This window comes from Natator depressus, chromosome 1 (assembly GCF_965152275.1).
Source record: "Natator depressus isolate rNatDep1 chromosome 1, rNatDep2.hap1, whole genome shotgun sequence".
NCBI classification, from domain to species: Eukaryota; Metazoa; Chordata; order Testudines; family Cheloniidae; genus Natator; species Natator depressus.
Genome location: NC_134234.1, coordinates 283,065,370 through 283,093,298, shown reverse-complemented (window position 1 = coordinate 283,093,298; position 27,929 = coordinate 283,065,370). Strand labels below are relative to the sequence as shown.

The window sequence follows — 27,929 nt, the reverse complement described above, 5'->3', positions numbered from 1 at the left end:
AGCAGATGATTACTGTGTTCCAATACAACTACGAGCCTGTTGGAAGCAGAGAGAAAGGAGGCTGAAGATGGTGGCAAGATGGTGATTGGACCCTAAAGGCAGATTAGGCAAGATCTCTGCAATCAGAAAAGACGGAGAGAAAAGAGACAAAAGAACCAGTGGCCTGGAATTCCAGGCTCAAATCCTCTCCCCTGAGATACTCCCATTTCCTCAGGCCTGTGTTCTGTCGGGGGCTGGCTATGGAATCCTCTTACCCAAATGGTGGAACTGCTTTGTGGTTGCTGTTACTCTCCCTCCTGCAGCTACGGCCATCCTTCTCCTTATGCAGGACTGGGGGGAGTTTGGCCAGTGAACCTACATTAGCTGTGGATCCACTGGTCACACCCCACACTTCTCAGGCCTTCCTATGCTGCCATAGAGCAAGCCACGGAGGAGTGCTTCAGGCACACGGGAGCTGTGCACTCCCAAGGAGGGTGCTCTGCCTCCTGCCATGAGTAGAGTAACTGCATTAGTTCCATTGCTTTTGGAGCCATCCACACCCCTGGGTGGTGGAGGAGGGATGTGGTGTTAGTGAATTGTACTGGCATGACATCAGTATGATTCCTTAACACTTGCCCTTGCTATTTCGTGACATTTGAATAAGACTTGAGGGGAAAATAATGACTTGGCTGTGTTATAAAAGCAATTTGATTTGCAAAAAGATGGATTCCAAGAAAGAAGAGCTGGGCGTGTATGTGCTGGAGAGAAATCTCCTTTCCCACTGCTGAAAGAGAGGGAAAACATCCCTTTCCATCGTGGCCATAGACAGCATGAGCTCCCTTTCCCGAGCCACGTATAAAGGTGGAGTCCGTGCTGAGAGAAAGGCCAAAGAACACTGCCAAAGCTGTGTACTGGCTGGTGAATGGGAATGGGGCTCCCAGCTGGCTGGGATTTTTTTTCAATTTAAATTTAATATTGCCCTGCCAGAATCCTTATTGAGAGAGGAAAGATTTAACATAGCAATCTGAGTAATTTCCCTTGGGAATAAGATCAGCCGTATGATGTACTGTATGTCTGGTCTGAGCAGTGTATTTGTATTTCTGTATTTTCAGAAATCTGAATAAGAACCAGTTTCAAAAGAGACAGAAAGTTCCAATTGTTTCGCAAAATGAAACTGTTCTGTGTTTGGGGAACCCCTGAATGGCTGCAAGGGCTCTTAAGCATTTCACCCCACTACAAATAATAGAATAGAATTGGAATCTAGAAGATTCTGACAACCTTGTCAGAGATTTCCTTCATTCTTCTCATGAATGAATTCTAGTATAGCTGTTTCTTTAGCATCCAGATGTTCCAATAAGTGATGCATATCAACTGTATCTCGAGCAGCAGAGGGAGCAGCAATGTTACTTTCACCACGTAAGGTGCTTTGTCCAGAGGGTGTTCCGAAATCCAATAAAAGAGGTGCAGCATCTGTATGCAATGTAATACTGAGCGTATGGAAGTCTGGGGAACATCTTTCAGAGCTCCTGTGTTGATCTTTGCTATCACCTGCTGTCGTACTTTTGTGTAAATCAGGGTTTGGTTCCTCTGTTACAACGGTGAATGATTTATGGTGCCCAGAATCGGTAAAAGACATAGCCATTTCTGAATGAGGTCGTGGCGCATCCACAGGATCAGAATGTGGCTCAGCTGGACTGCCTAGGGGCTCCCGTTCTGTTGGCATGTTTGTGGAAGTGTCTGTCTGTAAAGTCTGGCTGTCTGACGCGTTGGGTGTTCTGGCCTCAGTTGTAGCGACAACTGCTTCGGGGACTGGCAAAGCTATCTTAGTTGTTGTGTCATTGACACTAGATTGGTAGCTTTCTAAAATGTTGGTTCTGCTAGTTTCACTAATAGTTGCTAGATCTATGCTAGCGTGCAGTCGGGGATTCCTGTCAGCCAGCTCATGTTTCTTCTTGACCTTTGAGGCAAAATGTCTCCCTCTAGAATGCATTTCTTGCAAACTGCTGATGTGACCCTTTTCATGCGCAGGGAAAAACACAGAGTTCTCGCTTGTCTGTCTGCTGTAGCGCCTCCTGGTTGGGGAGGGAGAACTTTCATGGACACTCAGAAATCGCTTAACTCTTCTCAGCACTGAGGGCTGTCGCCTGTATTTCTCATCATCCCAGGGCCAGTTTTCCCCTCGGAGGAACTCTGTATCGGACAGCCTGTAAGATAAAGCGATGCAGTGTGTGTCACTCTGTATTTGTTTTTATTCTAGAATCACAAGAAGTGTAGTGTTTGCGGTAAGGTTTCATGTTCAATGGAAAATATGGTTTATATAATGATCCATTTTCTGTCTGCCTGTCATTAGCGGAACGGAGCTACATTAACAGTGAGTGATGAGAGTCAGAGAACTTAAGGAACAAATATGTTCCTAATAAAGGGCCTCCATGAGGTATAGGAGGAACAAATAAGAGCAAAGTGGGGCTGAAAATCTTCAGAGGCACTGAAAGGGGTGAGGAGCATAGGCAATGCTGATGTGTTCTCCCTCCTGTCTCAGAACAATGGAATGCTCCTCGATGGCACCTCCACATGATCAGAGCTTTGCGGGAGCAGGAGGAGAACCATTGCTCTGTGCAGTGTATTCCTCATTCTATCAGGAAGAGTCTCAGGCAAAAGTTAATGGTGCTCCTGGAAGTGTGGACAGTGTTTAATTTGTGCCAGGAGCTCTAGCACTTCTCGGCTTGGCAGTTCATAGCCCCAGAACCTCTAGGCTTGGTAGTTCATAGCTCCAGCACCACTGGGCTGGCTGCATCAGTTATGAAAGTAAAAAAAACTGCTTGAGCCCCAGCACCTAATTGCTTGAGCCCCGACACCTCTCACATTACATATTAAGCACTAAGCATGGAGTAGGATTTTCAAAAATGCCTAAGAGATTTAGGAGCAGAAGTGCTATTGAAAGTCAATGGGCCTTGTGCTCCATGTCTCTTAGGTCCTTCTGAAAATCCAACCCATTAGTTTCTGCTTTTCTGCCTGGCTTCTGAGGTTAATGATGAGTTACTGCAGCCACATCATTTGGTGAGTGGAGCACATTTAGTACTTGCCATGGGGTGTAAAGACAATGGGAGGGAACACTAGAAGAAGTTGACTGTCCTGAGAGCAGGGATTTCAGGTATGGACATGGCAACTTTGATGGATTGATTAATTCCTTCCAATACTTATAAGTGGGATGCTCTGTGACAGTGGATGATTTAGTTTGGCAGAGAGCACCAGGGAGGATAGACTTGTCACTAGGAGGAGGACTAGAATGAAGGAGGAGAGTGGTGAATCTTCTTCCTCTCTGGAATTTGGCTGACGTGAGCCATGCTTTAGATATTTGTTTTGGACTTGGCTGAAACAAGCTACACCTTTAGACCTTGGTTTTGAACTCTGGCTGAAGGAAACCTTGTTATGTTTGTTACAGCTGGTTGGAAAAAAATGGAGAAATAGTTTGGGGAAAAATACAGAATTTCAAAGTTTTTACCATTTCAAAGGATTTAAAATGGAACAATGTGTATGTATATATATATATATATATATATTCATGAAATATTTTTTATAAAAATGTGAGAAGTTTGGACTTTGGGTCCCCCCCGTTCCTCTTTTTTCTCCTCCCCCTTTCTCTTTACAGAATGCAATAAATCAAATGATGGCCAAGGCGTGTTTTTTCCCTTCATTTTTCCTTTTGCTACTCTGTAACTTTTCCAAAGTTGAAGAACTTTGGAAAAGTTACTGTGTGGCAAAAGGAAAAGTAGGAAAAAACATCCTGAACACAATTCTTTCTGTTGTATTTTGTGGCAAAAAAGTGGGTGGAGAGAGAAAGAGAATTAAGGAGAAAAAACTAACCCCTCCAAAAATTTCAACCTTTCTGGGTTCAGTGAAAAACTGGAAAATTTTTTGAAAAAAAAAAGAAAGTTTTAGGTTTTGAAAAAGCCACTTTTGCTTTTTAAAAAAGTTTCAAATGAAAAATTTCTACCAGCTCTAGTATTTGTTTGGTTCTTAAAGGGACAGGATATTCTTCATGTTCACCGATCTGTTTTACGCTAGAGCACATCATACGTGTTTTAACTCAGCCTTTCATGCTCTGCCTGGCCTGTCCCCTTATTTCATGAGGGTACATCTATACTGCATGTTTCTTTTGGCAAGCGTGTAGTGTACATACTGCCCAGCACGGATATAAATAGCAGTGTAGATGGAGGGACATGGCTTAGGTGAGTAAAGTATAAACACTCCTGAAGGGTGCGTATGTGAATACATACCTTCCACAGCTTTCTACTCACTACTCTGCTAAACATACCAGTGTAGTGTCCCACTGCCAGAGCCTTTCTCCATTGCAGGAAAAGACTCTGCCAGCAGGGAAAAGGTCTGGCAGGAGGGAAAACAGACTTTCCCCGCTGCCTCCCCTCTGCCAGACACGTGTAGCTACAGACGGCAGTGCGGACACAGCCTACTTTTCGCTGTGGTGTGTAGCTACACGTACACCACACGCCTCCTCCAGCGGTGTAGACTCAGAGTGCCAGAACAACGAGCAGTGTCACATACTCCGGCTGGTTCTTTGCAATACGGTTGGTATACATGCAAGAAAACAATTCTGGGTTATTATTAATTGAAAAGTCATAAGACCATTTCTATAGTTTGTCTCCCAAAAGGTCTGGAATGATCTTACCCAGCAAGAAGAAAGGGAGTGTCTGTATAAGAAACAAGCAAATAAATGGGTATTGTGCTAATTGTTGTATCATGTACACAGAGGATTTAGTACCTTGAAAATTTCTTTGAAAAACCTTGCTGCTTCTTTGGTTTATGCTGTTTTATACTGCTACAATACCACAAAAAAACCAAAGGGCTAAGTTTGTGTCACTCTCCTAAAAGGATCATTTAAATCACTAGTTTTCTAATGGCCACTGAGCTTTCCCAGGCGTTGAATTTGTACATGTCTGTGCATATGAAAAGAAACCATTACATAGTTTTAAACCTATTTATTTTTAAATGTTATACTTCAACTTTGAAGTCATATTTATGCATGATATACATTTAAAATCCATAGGCCATTACGATGATTGGATACACATTTTTGTAGCCTTAAGGACATCATGAAAAGATGGCAGCCTTACTTACCCCATTTCAATAGTTGAGCCAAGGAAAGATGGAATACAGTAATCGGCAGCTGCCAGTGTGTATGGTGGCTGAGCCGCTGAATCATCCCAGTAAATATCTTTGTCCATCTTTGGTAAGTTCATGTGCATTTCATCCACAGCCAGAAGTGAGACCTGGGGTCGTAGTTGTAATTACACTACTTTAAATATGGTTTTGTGTGTAATATACTATTTCCTGCTATATGGGAAATATTCTTTAGGAAATAAGTTTTATGAAATTATGTAAGACATACATAGTGACTATAGGCCTGATCCATGTTAATAGGCACTATATAGAAAGCTAAAATAGATTATTTCTGCTCCCACAATGGCAACAAATTTAATTGACTTTAATTAGAATGGGATAGAGCCCCAGACATTTGCAAAACAATTCCCTTCATCTTACATCACATTTAATCACAAATGATAAAGTATTAACTTTTCCGGAAAGCATTCTTATTAACTGGATTATTTAGCTAAATGGTCATGTGATTCTCTGATGTGCCATGTTTTCAGGAAATATATGAGGACTATTATTGTGCTATTTGTAGAGATGTTTCTTATGCAGAAGTTCACACAGAGGAACCTTTAAGCAAACTTTGTCCATATTTTTAAAAATATTTCCAACAGAGCACGTGAACAGCCTTGTACCATTGACTTACATATGTAAAAATTAAGGGCTCAGCTGTGTCTTTGTGACAAGTTGTATTTAGCTGCATTCCCCGAGGAATGGCCAAGACTGGCTCAGAGCCCTATATCAGGTGCAGATACTTCTCTGATGACGCGGGCTCAGCTGAGCTGGCCAGCACACTGTGAGGGGTGGAACCAAGCTTGCCCTGATTGCCTGTGCCTCCTCCTTCCGCCCCCACTCGCTCCACACCTGCTCTGGAGTGGTGACCCCCATGGAGACTGGTCACCTTCCTGTTCTGCTACCTCCAATGTGAGTTGCCCATGCAGGGAAGTAATGGAGCTCTTCATGTGCCTTATTCTCCTGGGTGGTAGGGTCACAATTGTGCCATAAGAGATGTAGGAATAATTTCAACAGCAAGATTTGGCAGTGCTGACTTCTCCTGTAAATTATTTACCTGCTCTCTGCTCTGTACAAATATAGGGCCAAAATCTGCTATCCATTATACTGGTGCAACCTCATTGATTTCAGTGAGTTTGCAAAGGTGTCAATGAGAACAGAATTTGGTTCAGAGTAGTCTTGCCAGGATCTCCTATGTGGCTGAACTGGTGAGTACAGGCAGGGTTACATGAAATGAGCTTGTGGTTAGAGGGCAACTCAGGTGTCTTCACTTTGCATCCTTTCCCCAGCAGACAAGGCATATGAAATGGTGAATTAATAATGTATTGACTCTAAAAACAAAACATGGAGGATTCTGGAGATATGATCCCCTTTGGGTAAAGAATCATTTTGTATAACTCTCAGTCCCACTAGCTAGTGTCTCAGACCTATAAGGAATACATTTATAATATATTACAGTAAAGCGGAGGAGAGGAAAGTAGAGACCAAAAATACTGACCTGCAAATTTCTATCAATGCACCAATTTGTTTCAAAATCATCATCATCTTCCCCAAATGGATTAATAAGCTGCTCAGCAACCTACAATTAAAATCACAGACTGAATAAATGCCAATGTGCAAAGCTTAATGCTGTTGCCTTAAAATGGCTTCGAAGAGACTGACTGTTAAGATTTCATTTTTTCTTTCTCCTGTGCCCCTTGTTTCCCCTAACATGAATTCCATTGTGATGTTTTGCCAGTCTAGCTGCACTGATTCAATTGTAAAGGTACGTTGGCATTTTAGGTAATGTCAGCATATTAATTTTGGTTTGGTCACAGGTAATACAGATCTTAATGTATATGGAACTGCAGCGACAAAATTAACATATCTCAGACTTCTGCACCAAATAACTAACAAAGTTATTCCTACCGGGCAGCAGAGTCGGCCTTAAGTCACTACACCTTCAGGAGGTACCTTTAAGAAAATCAGTGTCTGTATTTCGTAAAGGTAAGCCTGAACCAAAACAGGTCTGTACTCCTCTGAACACAGGGAACGTTCAGCTCTGGGTCCCAGCTTTGAATTTAGCAGTCATGAAAGCTGTTTGATTGACTGTCCTGGATCATGAAGTGTTGTAACTGTGTCAGTCCTGGGATATCAGAGACATAAGGTGGTGAGGTAATATCTTTTATTGGACTGACTTCTGTTGGTGAGAAAGACAAGCTTTTAAGCTTAATTACTTCAGGACCTGAAGAAGAGCTCTGTGTAAGCTCAAAAGCTTGTCTCTCTCACCAACAGAAGTTGGTCCAGTAAAAGATATCACAACACCCATCTTGTCTTGCCGGCTAGTGAAGTCATCTGTATACAGTATCTGTAGAATAAGTACACAGTACCTAGGCAGTGCTAGGGGACGCTTTCCTCACAGTGCCCAACAAATGTATCTCAAATTGATCTGGGGGGAACCATATTTAGAGAGCAGATTGGGCTATCCTCTCCTTGCAATACTGTCAGTCACAACTGTGGTGGTTCTAAAGTGGACACCAATGCCCTAGGAACTGTACTGAGACCACCTGTTCATTCCATGTAGGTCTCTGTGATAAGCTGGGCCTCTCTCTAGGGTCACAGTCAGGCGGTTACAGAGTCTCTTTCCCTTTAAAAGTCCTTTCCCCACTTGGGAACGTCATTCCAGGCTTTCTGGGGTCCCATTTAAGGGAGTGTTCATTCTCTTGGTTTCCTTATAAAGGTCTGATTTGTCCTTGTGGGCAGTAGAGGCTTGCTAGCTGTTTCCCTTCTCAGTGACCCTGGAACAAGCATCAGCTTGCTGGGGCACAGAAGTTTTCTCGCTGGTTGCACTTCTTCCTGTGACAAGCGCTCCTTTTAAACTTGCTTCCTCCAGCTCGTGCAGACCCTGCAGGTGTGCCTATCTGATAGCAGGTGAACCCAGAGGGGCTTGTTAGCTTTCTCCAGATTGGGGTGAGGGAGTGCCCCAACACAGTCACCCAACACCCACATCTTTGCAATAACATTTGATTAGTGGTGACCTGGACTGGATTTGAATTGGGGATTTTGCAGCTAAAGGCTTTGCATCCCATTACTAGCTTTCTCAAGGGGAGGAGGATGGCAACCTTCACGCAGTCCTCCCTGCACAATCAATGCCATCAACATGGCGACTGAATGCCGACTGATGGCCTCACTGTCTAAAAAGCAACTCAGGGGACCAGCCCTCTCAACTGTCTATGATAGTCTTTTACCCTGCTGAAAACAACACAGCTGGAATCTCCTCAAAATCAATCACATCCCCTTTCCATCCTTAAGTCTGGTCAGCATGACCCTGTGATGGGATAGCTATTGTTGAGCTTGCAGCCACACCACAGTCATACTGAGTGTTTCTCTCTAGCCTGGTGTTAGTCAAGAAAAGCACGCCGCCTTAAAAATGGAATGCAATGAAAGCCAGGGTGCCCTCTTACCTGGCTTATTGCAAACAGGAAACAGACTCTACATTTTGTTTTTATTCAGACTGAATTATTTTAAATTTTATTTTGAAATCATTTAAGTTGAGAAGGAGGCTCAGCCTTCAGGAAAGCAGGGGGCTCCCATTCTGTAGTGACAGTAACTGGGCAGTGTGAGGCTGGGACAAGGTCTTTGCAATGGGGCTAGTAAAGGAATCCACCTGAGCTGGCAATAGCCTTCTCTGTTTTTTTCTGAAAAAAGACGTATCTGTGGGATGGGGGACATGGTCACAGGGAGAGGAAGAGATCTCTGAGATGGCTTGAAGTTTGTGGGAAACTCAGACTGTCCTCTGGGTTTAGGGCCTGAGACTGAAGCTTCAAGAACAGGATGAGCTGGAACTTGCCCTAAAGCTGGGGGTGTTTCCAGCCAGCCTCTCCCTCAACAGCCCCGGAAAGCAAGGCTGACTCTTGTAGCCAACAGGAAAGTCAGGATTGCAGTACAGGGCTATGGACAGCTTTGCTGGGAAGACGACTGGCCACATATAATGCTTCCTTCCCTGGTTCTCAAGGAGAGAACCAGAGGGGTTTCTCCTAGCAAAAGGGGCAAATGACACACCATTTCCCCCTTATGTTTGCTCTTTCTTTTCAAACATCTGGCTTTCATTTGGAAAAGCCTTTGTGAATAATCCCTGGGGGAAGTCGTATGAATCCCAGAAAGCCCCGGGAAGGGGCAGGTTTTGTATTAACTTTGGAAAGAATTCCACAGTGTGGCCTTTGTTTTCTTTGGAATGCTCCACTTACAAAGAAGGGCTGTATATATAAGAATGGCCATATTGGATCAGACCAATGGTCCATCTAGCCCAGTATCCCGTCTTCCGACTGTGGCCAATGCCAGGTGCTTCAGAGGGAACGAACAGAACAGATATGTTTATCTATAATCTATGTTTATCATAGAGGGGCACTCCTGTGTTTCAGCTGTTCTCTGTGGGGGAGCACTGGATGTGTTAGTGACTCAGAGTCATTCTTTTAGGGGTCTACGTGTCTTAAATGAACCAGGAGGATCTCCAGTGGTCTTCATCACTCTCCCAAATCTTGCTTGCTTGGGCTGGGTGGAGAAGGCTCCTCCCCCTTTCAACCTCCCCACTGATTCTGTGCTATAACAGTGTCTGGGGGTCTTGTGGTTAAGGCCCTGCCCTCAACCCAGGAGATTGGGAGTCAATTCCCAAATCTACCGTAGATTTCATTTGACTTTGGGCAAGTCACTTAATTTTCTGGGCTTCACTTCCGCATCTGGAAAATGTAGAGACAAATACTTATTTTCTCCCACTGTTTGCCTGTCATGGCTAATTAGATTTCAATCCTGCAATTTACAATTTGGGGGTGAATTGCTGGGCCGACCCAGAGCCCCTTAGAAGTCAATGGGTTTCTGTGTGGGTGCAGCACACTCAGCCTGCACATCGTAAATTGTAAGAGTTAGGGCTTAGATTGGAAGCTCTTTGGGGGAAAGGGTGTCTTCCTAAGTGTTTGTACAGCCCCCATTCAGTGGGGCTCTAATCTGTAGTTGCTCCCATAATACAAATAACTAGCAAGAGTAATAAGAATCATTTCCTGTGCATTTGCGATCTAGTAAAGATTTTTCTACATCATGCCATTCAGTGTTCACAGGAAAATTGTATCTGGGTCTCATTCACTAGGTAGGGGAAGATAAGAATTAAAATCCCAGACTCAGCGAGGGAGGAGGGGAGAGATGCCTTTGGTATTTGGCATTAACATTGCAAGTATAGCTATGTTGCTGCTTGGATAGAAATAAACCAGAGAACAAGCTGCCTCGTGGCTTCTAAGTGGAGCCACTTCCTCAGCTAGCTCTAAGTCAGCGAGCCCACAGCACGCACGGCACCTAACAGAAGCTGATAGGCACACTCAGGCGCAGTAGCAGGGAAAACCTCAGCCGGGGCCTTTTGACTGGCTGACCTGCCACCAGCATGTAGCCCATGAGAACATCCTCTGAAAATGAATGCAGTGCAGTACAGTGAAGATCTATTTTTGGATTTCTGGCTATCACAACTGAATGGATTATAAATTAGTCTGGGACAAGCATCTCATGTGATGAGAAACCTTGTCCTGTGTACGGTATGGGTAACAAATCAGACGCACAGCCTAAGAATGGATACCAGTTTAGCCACGTTTATGTTATTGAACTGCAAAATAGTGGTTTGAGACTCTATCTGCAATCCTGTATGAAGGCCCTGGGGAGTTTGTGGCAAACAGGATTTACATTTGGCCAAACTCCTGGATTCTATGGCACTCTTGGAGCAGCAGACTGGAAACTCAGTGGCAGCTTTGTTTAAATTGTAAAAGCAGCCCAGTGGCCCCTCTTTTTGTTTATTCTGTTATTAAATTAAGTTTTTGCAGACTATCACTACATTTTTGGGTTTTGATATAAAGTGATTTTTATAATGAAAATTACATCTGAAGTTGCCAGGACCAAGCTGGTAGAGGTCTTGAGCTCAACTAGAAAAGGTGCTAGAGATGGACTTTGGTATAGATTAAGGGAATGAGCATTCCAAAACTGAAGGGCCCATCTCTCATCTTCTATGATTACATTGTTGGATGAACAATCAAGAGGTCCAACTCCACTGTTCATAAGTCACAATTAGAGGCTGTGCAGCAGACTCAGGAAGACTGGCCCAGTCTAGCTTTGTATACTAACAATAACACCTTTGTATATTAACAATAGGATATAACATACTACAAAACCTTATATACTAACAATATACTAACTAACCTTGGTATGCTTTTAATAAAATCTTGAAGAATACTCAGTAGAGAATAAGTCCCATAAATGTATTTAACAGGGTGAGTTTCTGCACCTTCAAAAAACACGTGTTTCTACTCCTAAGTGTGTATTATAACATACATACACAACTATTTATACCTTTGAAAACAAAAGGTACCTGATTCTCCCACTGCAGGATCAGACTAACTGCCATTAATTTTTCCCAAGATAAGAGAATGAAGTCCACTCTTTCGATAATTTACAATGAACGATTTTGTTCTTTTTTTAAAAATATATATTTTTAAGGCAATAAGGAGCATAAATATCATCCCAGTTATTAAATTTAAAATAACATTAAACTCATTGCATAAACCAATAATAAGCCCCCCAAAACTCACTGTTTGGTCATTTCTTCTAAGAATGAATGTAAGACTTAATTCTGAATATTCAGAGTTTTGCTGAGTTGTGTCATAACGTGTTGGGGTTTTTTTGTATTTAAGATTATTACATTGCAGCTCGGTATATGTGTTAGCACAGAATTGCACAAAACGTGCATGGCAGACAGTGAAACTGTAAATACTTGGCTTGGTTTGGTTACAAACAGTTTGCGAACCTTTGGAGTGAACCTGGGATGATTTATGGAAAGAATCAGTGTCACACGGTTTCAACGTGAAACCAGGTACAATGTGACAATTCTGACTGATTTTGACTCTGTTTCAGCGTCTTTCTGAACCTGATACATAGGCATGGACCTACCTGCATGAGTCAAAACCAGAGAAAATGCTTGCAGACAAAAGGACTCTCTCAATTTACAAAACTCCCCCAGAGGGCTTCCCATATTAGGCCCTAAAAATGGCTGGTTTTGCACAATTTTTATCGTCGTGCTAGTGTCAACTAGCTTTTCAAAGCTTACAGTAATGATTTAATGAAGCAAGAGTGAGATTTATGTGACTGCTGGGCTTAATATATGAATTTGCTTAGTACTGCCTGGTTGAGTTTTCATTTCAGTTTCCCTTTGAATTAATCTAGTTTGTTATTAATTGCAGGGGCAGGAATCAATAGGGAGAATATTGCTTAATTGTTTAATTACACACCTCATGAGGAGATGTTAACTGATCTGTTAAAAAAAACAAAACAAAACAACGGCCATAAAAAAATCCAACTTCTTTTGCAATTCCACTCTTTAATTAACTGCTTCATGTGATGTTAGTAGTGTAGTCAATATTAGCTGTCACTATTTCATTGCCATCTGAAAGTGGGTAACTCCATTTGGCTTCTACAAGGCAGGCTGACTTTGACCATAAGCAAAACAAGTGGTTTAGAGCTCTGCGCCCCATTCCACCTCTGCAACACCATCTCCCCAACTGGACACAAAATTGGAGAGGGAGGAAATTCATGGCCTAAATTTTCATCCTTCTTTGGACATCTTATTGTCCAACTCCCAGGTCCTGATTCTGCAAGGATAATAGGCCCATATCCACAAAGGTATGTAGGAAGCTAATCCCCAGATTTAGGCACCTAGGCCCAGATCCTCAGAGGTATTTAGACATCTAATTCTCATTGATTTCAGTGGCACCTAGGACCCTAAATATTTCTGTGGATCTGGGCCCTAAGTCCTAGTTTTAGGCACCATTGTTATCCAGAAAAACCCTGCTTGGCTGCTGCTGAACCCTGAAGACACCTAAATTCACTCAACGCCTAAATTTTGGGCGTAAAAGTTCCCTTGATGCTGAAGTTTCTGCCTCTGGACATGTGCACACTGATGCCTCCTTCTAGGTATTTGGACACCCGTCTCCCACCTAAGCAACAGAGAGACCCATGAACTGAGAGCAACTAGGTACTCTTCCACCTATCTTGCCCATGGGGCCTGACCCTGTAACTGTGCTCAGAGGCCATTTACCGGATCATGGCCCATTCAAAATCTTCTGCTGCTCCTACCACCACCCTTATAACTGTTAGCCCAGTGGTTAGCACACTTACCTGTGATGTGGGAGACCCAGATTCAATTCCCACCTCGGGCAGAGGGGAAGAAAGTGAACCGGGGTCTCCTACCTTTCAGGAGCACTAACCACTGAGGTATGGAATATTCTGATCTGGGGCTCCCTCAGTCTCTCCTGTGGAAGTTGTTCTAATTTGGATTCATGCTTAAATAGTCATTGGGTCAGAAAGAGGGAGCGAGAGAGAGAGACAGAGAGGGAGAGAATGACTGCAGTCCAGTGGTTAAGGCACAAACCTGGGAGGTGGGAGACCCTATAGCCAGTCCCCTGGCTCCAATTACTCTGTCATTAGTTAGCCACAGTGGAACAGCTTTGACAGATGAGATTGAGAGAACCCCACGCCAGAATAGCTCAGTGGTTAGAACACTCTTTTGACCCCTCTATAAATCCTTTCTCCCCCTCAGGCTGACATCCAGGTGAGTACTCTAACCACTGGGCTAAAATGTATAATGTCAGCATCAGCACCACCTCCTCCTCCATCAGCTGTTTTATTGGATCGAGGCAGGTGCCTAATGTATTCCCACAAGAAATGGCTCAGGCATCTAAGATGCCTGACTCTGGGAGAGGGGCTCCCAGCTGTGGATTGCTAGCCAGGGGAGACACTTCCCTGCAACCTGGATTTAGGCGTGTAAGTCCATGAGAGGGGCAGGGCTTTGGACACACCCCTCTTGCCAGCATCTTCCATTGGATAGCTTAGTGGGGACTCACCAAACACAATGGTTTTGTGAATAGCATTCTTAGGTACCTATCTCTTCCCATTCATTGTACAGGGAGCTGAGGCACCTCACTTAGACTTTGTGGATCACGTTGTATCTATGATTTTCTAAGTGCCTAAAAGTGAGCATTGCAATACCTACATCTCTTTGTGGATCCAGGCCGTACTTCATTGGGAGCTTTCAGTGCTCACCTCCTCGCAGGAGGTACTTTCAGGATCCTGACTCTTTCTTGCAACCACACTTATTGTAAGACCTGCCTTGGGTGGATTGAAAATGTAATGGATGATTTTCTAAGCTCTTCCTGAAGATCAGCCACTGGACACCTTGTGCTAAATTTATCCTTTTGTGTAACACCATTAAGCTTCAATGAATTTACAACAAATTTGAATCTAGACCCTTGACTTGAGCTGACTTGGGGGGGATTTCACCTATTACCTTCCCCAAAGATGTAGCCAAATCAACACCAAATTATTTGTTGTTGTAGCTGACAAATATAGGTTACCTTAAGCCATCCTGCGTAGAAGAAGAATTGTAACAGTGTGAAGACTGGAATATAAATATCCAAGTCATGTCCTACATAGCCTTGGTCAGGATCCAAAAACTGACGTCCTATCAGACAGGCAAAGAAGAAGGTATAGACCGCAAGAGTAACAACCTGCAACAAATAAAAGCTACATTAAAATAATATAATAATCATTCTTTACGTATAAGGCACCACATTCCCAAAGGCTGCTGAGCACCTAACACAATAGTATTTTAAATATTATAGATAGACATTACAAATAGAATGGCAACATGATCTATTGGTAGCCACGGAATGGGTACTGCAGAATTCATAACCTACTCACCCCCAATGTATCAAACCTCCCAGTACCTTCCCAGCCTCCCAAACCATCCAGCACCTTCACATCAAACATAACTTAAAATATCTGGCCAGACAATCATCCTAGAGACCATGTCCAAGATGGCAGCTGCAGACTGCTCAGCGTCTCTGAGAATCAGGTCACTTATGTGGGTGCCTAAATATGGACTTAGGAGTCTAACATTAGGCCCCTCGTTTTGAAAATCTTGGCCCAAATTTTGGGTATGGTAATATCTCAGTACCTGTGTGTAGACCAGTGGAATTCCAACCCAGTTATAACCAAATAGAAGGCTACACCAAGACCGGTACTTATTCATTTCCTAAATAAGAAACAAAACAAAATGTGTGACATTCGCTCCCAAATAATAATGGGTTTGTCACAATTCATTTCACATAAACGAAATGCTGTAAAACAGTATACTCTGCACCAAATTTAATGAATTAGAAACTGATCTGTTAAGTAATATTCTGTAGATCATCACTATATTTAAAAATTCAGTTGTACAATAGATTTAGGAAGCTTGGTGTAATGCTTAGCTTCTTAACAAATTATCTATTGTTCCATTATTTTAAATTTGTATGCTGTCCAGGGATATTGGCAGGAGGATACGTTTTACATTACAAAAAAGGGTTATTGATTGTTTCATGATATATTTGGGCAGACTGTTTTCCTTAAAATAAATAAATAAAATAAAATTAAAATGATAAGCCCCCTAAAGATAAACAACTTCTCCATCTTTTGGGGTTTTTTTTAACTACAGTGGCGTTACTGTGAAAGTGAAAGGGAGAGCAGAATTTTGCTTGATTTGGTGTTTCAGTCAATTCTCTCTCATTTATATAAATACTGTCACATTAAGCACTTGGTGGTGGACTTGGTTTTGTGTATAGTATGTGCGTAGACAAACACACTTGGTACAAATCTAGAGTAAGTCCACTGAGGTGGGGAGGAAAAGATTGGAAAGTTGCATGTAATAGATAAAGTTATATAGGTGAACAGACAATGCATAGTGATTTCAGTATATGTTTCTGTAGATTTATTTTTCCTACTTACATTCATCAGTGTCTGCAGGTCTACACTGTCTCGAATTCTACCCTCTTTTCGCGCCTTATATGCTAGATTTCCAAACCAGACAAATGGAATCCAGTATTTAAGATGGGGAGACTTAAGATGATCAAAGTTTTTTCTTTCATCTACTGTCATAAAACCTGTTTACAAAAGAAAAATAGCTGGTTTATAGTGTCCCAAGGTGCAGTTAGTTTGCAAATTATTGGTTCCTATGTTACGAGCTCAAGTACTGAAATAGATTTTTATGGAACATTAATTTCCAGGCACCAGAATGATTCTGAGCATTGTGTGTGTATGTAATATTTATATAAAACTACACTGAACTCTACTCATAGCTTTCCCCATTAGTTTCCTTCTCCCATTCTTCTCGGTACTAAACCCAACTTCCCAATATAGCGCATCAGCCTCCTTGCAAAATCTACCTAAATAACACTCCAGGTTTATATAGAAAGCTAGACCTCTCAGATAATATACATTAGTCTAAAAATAACTTGTTTTCTTATATGCTGCTGCTGAAGTAGTGCAGTTGTACTATACTAGGTATTACACAAATCACTCTGATTTAATGTTCTATTTTTAGGCAAGAAGAAACTAAATAATATCAAAAGATTATCATTCAACAATAGTTGCTTGTTGTGGTGTCTTAAAACTTGTTAAAAGTGATACTGGGGTCACAGGAGCTTCTGACTGATAAATTGTCACTAAAACGTCAAAGGAGTGAATGGGCAATAATGAATAAAAGTGTGTTTAGTAAACCAAGTTCAATGGAGAATGGATTTACCGCCCTTAAAATACTTCTCCGTAGGATTTTGTTTCTTCTGGTTTATTCAGTAGTGTTAAGAGAGGGAAAGAGAACTCTGCTCAGAAATCCCAAATCTCTGGGTTCACTTTACCTACAAACCCCTCCCCCAACCAGTTAGAAGGGAATTGGGATTCCAGGGGCAGCAGGAGATGGAGCCAGGATTGTCTCTAGCAGCATAGCTTCACTGGAGCAGCATTGTGCATATAGTGGAAGTGGGAGCAGGGTAGCCCCAGAGCTGGCTGAGAGGCGAAGGGGACTTTGCCCAGGAAAAAGAAAAGGAGGACTTGTGGCACCTTAGAGACTAACCAATTTATTTGAGCATAAGCTTTCGTGAGCTACAGCTCACTTCATCGGATGCATACTGTGGAAAGTGTAGAAGATCTTATTATATACACACAAAGCATGAAAAAATACCTCTTCCCACCCCACTCTCCTGCTGGTAATAGCTTATCTAAAGTGATCACTCTCCTTACAATGTGTATGATAATCAAGTTGGGCCATTTCCAGCACAAATCCAGGTTTTCTCACACACCCCCCCCCACAAACTCAAGTGGATACTCTGGGTTAGGGAGGGCGATCTCTCCATGTCTGTTCCACTGTCCTCTTCCCACTTCTACCTACTCAATTAATGGTCTGGGAACCTCACATTTCCCCCCTGCGGTAGAGTGATCTGGCCCTGGCCACTGTCAGGCAAAAGCTGGTCCCAAAGATAGATTTGGGGAAAACGATCTTTTACTAATCCTAAGAACAATAGAATTGTTTCCATTAATTAAGTATAAACCATTTTTATACCAGTAAAACACCCCCCTGCAGCATTTGTAACCTCCTCATCCCTACATTGTATTACTGCCTGAGAACCAGAAGGTGAAATGTACTAGAAACGGACAGTAAACAAAAGTGAACCACAAACATTTGAAGAGTTTCAGAAAACAACTAGCCATGAAGGAAATGATTGGTTCCTTAGTTCCTTCATGCCTGAGTTATTTGTCACCCTGACTATTGCAATCTCCTGGCTTTCTAGCTCTCACCTTTCCATTCTGTTCAAAATACTGCAGCTAAAATAGTCTTAGTAAGTATCCAAAAAGAGTGGTGGTTATTTGATAATATTTGTGTGATGGTAATGCTTAGAGGTCCCAACTGCTATCTGGGGCCCTATTGTGCTCATGACTATACAAACACATAGACTCCAGTCTTACAAACAATTACACACACATGTTTAACTTTACTACTGGGAGTCAAGTTAAGCACATGCTTAAGTGTTTGCAGGATTGGGACCTAAATAGACAAGACAGACAAGGATAGAGGGGGAAACAGAGGCAGAGAGGTGAAGGGTCTTGAACTGATTATTAGCACATTCTCCGTGTGTACAAGATAATGGCCCCATTTTAGGTATCCCAGGGTTAATATGTCACTATATTTTTGTAACAGGGTGAACAGATTTTTCTATGTCTCTAGGAGGAGGCCACATCAGGCCAGACAGCAGCCTGGGTCTGAGGTGGAAGGAGGTTTAATTCCCAGCCAGGCTTCAGAGTCAATTTAAGGAGGTACTCCATGTGGAAGCTAATTAGGTAAAGATGGGCTTATTTAGAATGAGCACATTACACAAGGTGGCTGGGGAAAGATTGGAGTTGCTCAGTTTGGGTTGTATTGTTTGTTTGTTTGAGTTTACTGCTCAACAACTGCAATTAGACCAAAGTGTTACAGACCACTGGAGACTAGACTATTATGTGCCACAGCCATTATTTTTAAAGTTAAGATATTTATGCTTATATCCATTAATGATTAAACAGTTTGTCTGAGGGACAGTAATGGCAGGGAGCATTGTCCTTATTGCTGAATGCACTGGATTGCTACAGTATGAGCATGTTTAATCATTGATGAAGGTTATGGTGAAACAAGCCTCCAAGTAGTCCCGAACTAGTTATTTTCATTGCAGTGATAAAGGAAATACTTTCTGTTCAATCAATAACTAGGGAGGGTGTAAAACAGCAACTATTAAAGGTAACCATTTTTAAATTGGCAGGACTAGGTAACTTGCACCCAAGAGTATTAAAAGAATTGGCTGAGGAGCTCATGAACCATTAATACTGATTTTTAGCAAATCTTGGAACACTGGAACAGTTCCAGAAGACTGGAAAAAAACTAATGTTGTGCCAATATTTTAAAGGGTAAACAGGATGACCCAGGTAATTGTAGGCCAGTTAGCCTAATATTAGGGTTGCCAATAGTTCCATATTATAAGGGATATCCCTTACTTAAATCAAAAATTACCTTCCCCTACTACTAAATCAGTATGGGACACCTCTTATCTCATATTTCAAACAGGGAAGTAGTGCCACTGGAGTGGTCTGGAGCGTTACTCTGGCATCTGAAATCCAGGATGGAGTGGCGCTCCAACCGGTTGGCAACTTGACCTGTTGCACGGGGTCACAATGCCACTCAAATTTAGTCCAGTTGCCCCTTTGTCGCCGGAGCCCCACTGACAACTGCCCCTCCCACTGAAATCTGAAATAGTGCCCCTGCTGGCTGCAGCGAAGCCTCCTTCTGCTGCTGCCTTCCTCCAGCCCATACCCTTCGTGCAGCCCCCACCCCCTAGCAGTGTACAGCACTGCTGCAGGCAGAGGCCAACAACTGCAGCCTCTGACTCAGCTCCTGGCACCCACATGGACCATGAATAGGAGCTGCAGTGGCTGCCTGGCCTAGTGTGCCCTGGGGTCTCTGCAGCCCCCAGAGCTGGAGAACCCGGGCTCCAGGCCAAGCCCAGAAGTTTACACAGCAATTAAACAGCCCCACAGCCTGAGCCCCGTGAGCCTGAGTCGACTGGCATGGGCCAGCCCTGGGTGTCTAGTTGCTGTGTAGACATACCCTCAGAGGCCCTAGGAAGGATGGGGAGGAGAAGAGATTTGCCCCAAAGGCTCAATTCAAGACTGGGACATCTGAGGTCTGTCCCGTATTTTTGAAGTACAGTGTTGGCATCACTAGAAATCCTGGGTAAAAGCATGGAACGGTGTATGTGATGCAATCAGTAACGAATTAAAGGATGATAGCATAATTAATGTCAATCAACATGGTATTATGGAGAATAGATTTTTTCAAATAAACAGTGTAATTTTTTGCGGAGAAGAAAAGTTTGGTTGATAAAGGTAACTGTATTGATATCATAGACTTCCGTAGGGCATTTGACTTAGTTTTGTGTGACATTCTGTTGAAAAATTAGGAATTCATGGGTGGTACATGAACCTCCTGTTCGGGGAGGCTATCCCCTTGCCCCACTCCTTCTGCCCAAGGCCCTGTCCCCACTCCCCTCCACCTCTCCCCCCACTCTCATCCACTGGGGCCAAAGGAGCCCTAAGCCCCCACCATGGCTGGAGGAGGCCTGCCTGAGCTGCCCTGAGCCCTGACCTGCCCATTCAAGCTGCCCCTGATCCACCCACCTGAGCCACCCAGAGCTCTGGCTGGCCAGAGGAGCCCTGAGCCCCACTGCGGCCCGGTCCAGGGCCATGGCAGGAAGCATTAGTGGAGGTTTGGGGAGGCTTAGCCTCCCCCAGCCTCCGTGATGCACCACCCATGAGCAAAATCCATACAAAATCATTGTAGCCCATATTAAATGGATTAAAAACTAGCTAATTGATATATATATAAAAGTATTGTAAATGGGGAATTATCATTCAATGGGGATGTTTCTAGATGTTTCTGTTCTTGGTCCAAAGCTATTCAATATCTTCATCAATGCTCTGGAAGAAAATATAAAAATCAAAGCTGGTAAATAATGGTGGGTACAGATAAGTTATACAGAGTGATCTAGATCACTTGTTGAGGTACCCTCATTTGAACAACATGCATTTTGTCATACATCTAGGAACAAAGACTGTAGATCTTACAAGTTGGGATGCTGTATTCTGAAATGCAGTGACATGGAAAAGGACTTAGGGCTCATGGTAACTGACTGAACATGAGCTCCCAGAGTGATGCTGTAGCTAAGAGGGAAAACACGATCCTTGGATACATAAGCAGGGAATATCAACTAGGAGGAGGGTGGGCATATTACCTATGTCTGTGGCATTAGTGAAACCATTGCTGGAATGCTGGGTCCAATTTTGGTGTCCACAATTCAAAAAGGATCTTGAAAAATTGGAAAGAGTTCAGCAAAGAGTGGAAAATTCACCTTATTGTGCGAGATTTAAGAAGCTTAGTCTATCTATTTCCCCATGTTAAGTATCCTAACACCTTCTTGTCAACTGTCTGGGCCATCTTGATTATCACTACAAAAGTTTTTTTTCTCCTGCTGATAATAGCTCATCTTAATTAATCAGCCTCTTAGAGCTGGTCTGGCAACTTCCACCTTTTCATGTTCTCTGTATGTATATATATCTTCTTACTATATGTTCTATTCTATGCATCTGATGAAGTGGGCTGTAGCCCATGAAAGCTTATGCTCAAATAAATTTGTTAGTCTCTAAGGTGCCACAAGGACTCCTGTTCTTTTAGTCTATGTAGTTTATCCAAGAGAAGGTTAAGAGGTGACTTACTTGCAGTTTACAAGCACCTCAGTGGGGGAGGGATTTCTTTGGCTCTTTACTCGAGCAGAAAAAGGCATAATGTGAGCCAATGGCTGGAAGCTGAAGTTAGACAAATTCAGACTAGAAAGAAGGTGCACACTGTTATCAGTGAGGGTGACTAAGCATTGGAACAATTTACTTAGGAACATGGAGGATTCTCCATCACTTGCAGTCTTTAGATCTTTCTAAAAGGTAGGCTAGAGCTCAAACAGAAGTTATGGACTTGAGGCAGGAATCACTGGATGAGATTCTATGGCCTGTGTTATGTAGGAGGTCAGAGTAGATGATCATAATGGTCCCCTCTGGCCTTAATATCTAATCGATTAATGTATGAAATACATTTACAGGAAAAGCAAATGTGTAGCAATATTTTTGCTTTAGCAATTTTCAGTTTGACACTGAGGTGAAAAATTGGCACAAGTGGCTTCAATAATTACTGATGCTCTTTAAGGGTCAGATTCTGCCACCATTGCTTGAATTGAATGCAGGATCAACAAGTAGTCTGTTCCATAAAGCCATAGCTAACTATGAATGGGACTAATTGTGGAGCATTGTATTACTCAACATGAGAAAGATTAGCAGAATCTGGCCTCAAGTGTTCAGTACTGTAGCTGTGAAATATTCGTGGGACAAGATATATTCAGATGTATAGTGTTGATTATATTGTCATGACTTGTTCAGGGACACAGTGGTAGAATATTTTCTCCATCTGTTAAGAAATATATTTCTTTTCCAATCTACAGCAATGTATGTATAGTACTCATACACTGTATCTTTAAGAACAGGGTGTCTTTAGTACAGAGAGGCAGAAGTGGGTTAGCTTGCAGGAATTGCTGTAATTTTCCTGTGTGTATTAAGAGTAGTTGGCTAGGAAGAATGACAAAAGCTTCACTGACCTCTCAGGCTCAGGTAAACAACTTGCTGTTGAAAAATGCTAGGAAAAGGATTTCAAAATTCAACATAATTTTGGGAAAAGGAAGACATCAACCTCAGCTGGTTCTGTCAATAAGAAAAATGCAGTCGGCTGGGAGTTTTTTCTTAAATATTCTAAAACTCTCATGTGTATATATACAGCATATTTTAACATAGTGTAACATCAGTAACTTACTGTTGTTTCCCAAAATAATACAGTTTACAAGATACCATTGAAGGCAGGGCTTTGGAGCTGTGCTCCGGCTCCACTCCAGCTTCAGGCAAAAACCTGCAACTCCACTGCTCCGGAGCTACTCCGCGCTCCAGCTCCAGGCTCCGCTCCAAAGCCCTGATTGAAGGAATACAGGAATTGCTCTGTCGGAACAGACCAATCAACATCTAGTCTGGTATCCTGTCTCTGACAACAGCCAATTCCAAATACTTCAGAAGAAGGTATAAGACCACACCACGCACTTAACTGTGCAGCAGGGAGGTTGGAAAGGGAATTTATTTTGGCTTAGTTAGCAACCAGCTTCTGCCTTGAAGCATGTGTATGCTCCTTGGTAGACATTGGGATAATACATGTTCTTAGGGGTGGTGGGGGGAACCCATTTCTTATGAGGTGTAGTGGTGGTCATGGGAACTAAATCACCAGAATATTAGAAAAGGGTATTTCCTAAGAGAAGGGATAAAAGGTGCCATCTCATTATTCCGTGCACCATACAAAAATGACAATACCTATTGGGTTGGCCTGTTTGCTTATAAATGATGTTGTATGCTACCAGGCAACAGATCCACGTACCATTCCCAAACTCAGCTTCCAGCATGGATTGAGTTAAATCAAACAGACTAAAATCATGGTTTAAACCATCATCTTAATCTTGTTTAGTGTCTGGAATTTTTAGTTATTTTCCTAAAGAAGGGTTAGTTCTCACTGGTTGGTAACCATTAAATTATGTTGATTTGCAATTAAATATAGCATTTACAACAAATGTGGTACTTCTTTTTGCTAAAGAGACTACACTGTATCTGTACACATATATTTATTAATTTTTTATTATGTTAGAAAATAGTGAATGATGCATTTTTTATTTATTGGATGATGATTGTTTACTCATGATTTGTGTCAATGTCTATTTGGATGGATATTCAAAATAAAATTTTTTGGTTAGTTAAATAAAACTGCCTTAAATGTGCTGGATATATAAGGAAAAAAAGGTTTATCAAAACATATTTTGCATTTAAAACTAACTAATTCAGTGACATGAACTGATTGTTTATGGTCACCATGTCCTTCAAGATTTTAGAACTAGTAGATCTCCTCCTCTCATACCTCATTTTTAGTCATAGATTGGAAAAGAAAATCAAGCTTTCCTTCTATTTTGACTCCCAACTGGTTCCTTAATGTTGAATGAACTAGTTAATCAACTGTACTAGTTGAATAAACTGAAATGAAGCTGTCAAAAGCTTTAGCAGTTCAACAAACTCTCATTCCAGGTGCTTAGCCAGTGACTTCCACCACTTCAGTGGTTTGACTTTCTTTGAAACTTTGGCAGCAAGCATGTAATATTTAATATTATTCATTTAATTTAATGATTTTTTTTAGATTATAGTAAGTTTAGGCCTTAACATAGTTTGTCAGAATTTCAAATTGGGTTGTTTTAAAAATAAACTCATATTTAATTTAAATTAAAAAAAACATTTTTTTTAAATTCACTCTGTCATCCTCTCACTCCCCTGTCTGAGAAAGGCTGAGTGCAGAGGAGATGTAGCATGCTCAGTCATAAGGGCCTCATCTTCTTCTAAAATGGACCTAGATAAAGAATTTAGCAATGCTGGACTCTTAAGGGCATTTTATCTAATCCTTCTCTGCCAGTGGGTAGATTTGACATGGGGTGATCTGACAGGGATAAGGGGTTAAAGAGAAGAAAATACAAGGCAGATCTCCAACATCCCCATCTGTAAGAGAAAGGGAAGAACTTATTGGGGAAAGGAAATTGACAATACCTGCTTCTACCACATGATCCATGGTTGGAAATCTTTTGTATACAGCTGTGCTCACTGAGCGGAAGATGATCAGGGAAGTTAAATTCACATAACGCATTAGAGTCCTCCTAAGTAAGCGCCCGTATTCATCTCTTCCCTGAATGCTGCTAGAGATCAAGAACATAAGTCTGTCTGGCCAGGGCAGATTCACAAACTGGTTCCACCAGCGATTCACCACCAAAGTAACGTAGAATCCTGCGTGTTAAAAAAGTATATCAGCATCACTGTTCTTGCTGCAAAACTGACACACACTCAGGTCCTCTAATGTTGAGTTTTAGTTCATTCGGTAGCATGTTATCTAGGCTGTAAGGTAACTTCATTTGCCAGAATAATTGTTATAAAATATGCACAATATGATACAGTTAAAGCCTATTATTAAGTAGCTATTACAGTCCAAAGGCCAAATCCTGCAAGGTTCTAAGTGCCTCATGCAAGATGTTGAGCACCCACAACTCCCATTCACTGAAATGGGAGTGAAGGGTACTCACTTCACAGGACCAGGCTCAGATAGTTATTTAAACAAACATAGTTAATGAATAAAAACTTAAATCTTCCAATAGTAAAGTGATAATTCAAGCACATGTGGTGTTGACTTGACAAAAGCAATTTGACTTTAAGGCAACCTTACTGGATGGCAGTGGTTTTATTGTGAGACAGATTTCCAACATGCCTTTCAGCTCTGAAATACTTCCATGCATTGCCGTTTGTGACATCCTAATGGAGGCAGCTTTGTGGATTCTTTCCACAGGTATGCTGTACTTACCAAGCACAAAGGTGACTGGGATTTGTTCAGCATATTTGTCACAGTAAATTGATAATTTTTCAAAGAACCGTTTTTGGCTTCCTGTAAGAAAAAATCTGTAGCAAAAATAAAATGTACATATCCCTTTGTAATACTGCTGCACACCTCGGATATAAAGTGAAGACAATTAAGTATAAATAACGAGATAACTGAAACTAGGAGTGATCTTGGCTAATGTGCACAGATGAATCTTTAAGGAATTAAATTGATGAACATTTAGGGTGTTAATATTTGTAGCATGTAATAAGGCAGCTGATGGGTGGAGGAATATTATTCGCTAGTCATAAAATGTTTCTCATTACTGAAGTGACAAAATCCACTTGTGCTATTCACCTGTAGTATGCCACCTAATACAAATCAATGGTCTTGGTGCAAACTACTTCAGCAAATGTATTTTTCTCCCATTTTTCAACTGGACTACTTAATAAAAGTGATCTGATCAGATCTTCTGAATGTGGAAAGGGGCACAAATCTCTACTTGCTGTTATGTGAAAACTCTACTCTATCAGGAGGTATATCTCATTTACTACTAAGAAATTTTTCTTGGCCATAAGTTAAAAATCAAAATCACATATATATAAATCACAAAAAATCAAATATATTTAAACTAGGGCAACTATAAGCCGTATGTCAGAAAAAAAGAATGGAGTACAGTGACTGATTCCCACGGAGAATGATAGCTAAGGAAATACAACATTCTTAAACACAAGCAATTATTTTATTTATATATAAAATCTTACAGTTATCTTATCCCATATAAAAGATATACATGGTAAATATTTGGGGTTGTTTTACATTTGTAAAATAAAATCTGCTGTTCATATAGAATGCTTTCCACAGTGTACACTGAATAAAGGGGAGAGTTTTTATTTACCGATTTAAAGTAAGAATAGATTTTTTTTAATTGAAGGTTTTTGTTGTTGTTGTTTCTTTACATGCCAGTGATTTAGTCTTGCTACCAACTATACCTTGCTGTATGCCTGTATATCTTGGCAGATTAGTGATCGCCCACATAGACAAAGTAAGTCCAAAGAACTTGTTTTACGCCAAAAAGAAAAACGTTGAGCTCCAATTATATTTCTAAAGAGGGACTGAAAAATAATTTGAAGTCTCCCACTTATTTTATCAGTGAAAGTCTTCATTCCATTAGAAATCTTGTCTTCACCAAGGTGAAATTCACCATGCGCAGAGGACTAGCATGAGACATACACCCCACTTAAGTCACACTTGAGGAATTAATTGGGACTTAAGTGTCACATAGGTCTTGTGCTGGCCTTTTGCACAGGAATAAATGTCACCCTGACTTACACACTGATCTTGCAAGGTGCTGCTGTTGAGCCTCTCCTCTGAGGTAGTGAGGGAGGGATCCACAAAAGCACTTAGGTGCCTAAATCCCAGACTTAGGGCTTGTCCACACTTACAGCGCTGCAGTGGTGAAGCTGCGCTGCTGTAGTGGTTAATGAAGACACTACCTATGCCAAGGGGAGAGCGTCTCCTGTCGTGGAGGTACTCCACCTCCCAGAGAGGTATGTCAATGGGAGAAGCTGTCTATGCCTGGGGTTAGGACGGCATTACTATGTCACTCAGGGGTGCGGCAGCATCACCAACTCCTTCTTCAGCTGTTTTGTGTAGAGTGAGGCAGGTGCCTCACTCATTCCCTTCAAGAAATGCATTAAATTAGGCACCTAAGCTGTCTGACTGCAGGGGGCAGATGCCCATTTGTGAATCGCTAAGCAGAGATAGGCACTTCCCTGCACCCTAGACTTAGGTGCCTACCTTCAGGAGATAAGCAGGACTTAGCACACACCCCTTTTATCAGCATTTCCCATTGGCTAGCCCACGCGGCTCCTGGCCTAGTGTGTGAGCTTTTGTGTATCACATTCTTAAGCACCTATCTCTCTCCATTTATTGTATAGGGATCCTGGTCGCCTAACTTAGCTTTGTGGATCAGAGTGGTGCTCCTGGATTTTCTAGGTGCCTAAAAGTTAGGTGCCATGGCACTCAGCATTGCAATACCTATGTCTCTTAATGGATCCCGACTTGAGTGCCTCCAATTTCTACTGAGTAGATGCTTGGCACCTTGCGAGATTGGGCTCTTAAAAACCATGGGCTCTTATTGCAGTCCTTACTCAGGCAAAACTCAACTTTCCATTTCCTGAGAAAGGACTACATAACTGGACCATAAGATAATCACCTTTCAGCATTTCCTATTCAATTGCCATCTATTAACTGGTGATGACATAGATGCATAAGTATGACAATATGTCTAGACTTTGCCGTTCAAAACAGGTCATTTAGTCAGGGCAGAGTTAGAGTGGCAAAAACCATGTAATGACACAGGAGTCCTGCAGATGTTTATATGGCATAACGTTTTTGGAACATGACACATACACAACCATCATCAGCTAGCAGGTGGCTGAGATTAGAATCACTGGAAGATGATGGTTAAACAGTAATTTAACATTCCAAAAATCATGTGAGATATAAATAAAGGACATTAAAAAAGGTCTAAGCAAAAGGTTATGTTTTTTAGTACAAAATCAGTCATCAGCCAAAGGATTTGAAGTGTGAGACTGTCCCCTTTACATAGCATTTGATTCTTATTAAGAAGGAGACGTGAATATGTCACATGGAAACGGATGTACCTGTACAACACACTTATTGCTGTGTAAAGACTAGCAAAGGCAATAAATTCCCTGTACAGCAATTTGTAGATGCTGCCTTTCCACCTGAGGAGTAATCTGTGAAATCCAAAGAAGGTGGCATTTGCTACTTTACTGGAGTAAGTGACTGTCATTGTCTTGGCAGG

General features: G+C 41.8%; 1 protein-coding gene across 1 annotated transcript; it reads right to left on the bottom strand.

Moving 5' to 3' along the window:
- Positions 1-1,261: 1,261 nt before the first annotated feature.
- Positions 1,262-27,929, bottom strand: BEST3 (bestrophin 3). Its single transcript, XM_074951562.1, has 9 exons — positions 27,766-27,929; positions 25,082-25,176; positions 24,280-24,513; positions 15,985-16,139; positions 15,176-15,253; positions 14,574-14,726; positions 6,656-6,736; positions 5,113-5,264; positions 1,262-2,183 (listed from the first exon to the last, which is right to left on the bottom strand). Exons 1-9 carry the CDS (start codon positions 27,915-27,917, stop codon positions 1,262-1,264), a joined length of 2,022 nt encoding a protein of 673 aa, XP_074807663.1. The 5' UTR covers positions 27,918-27,929.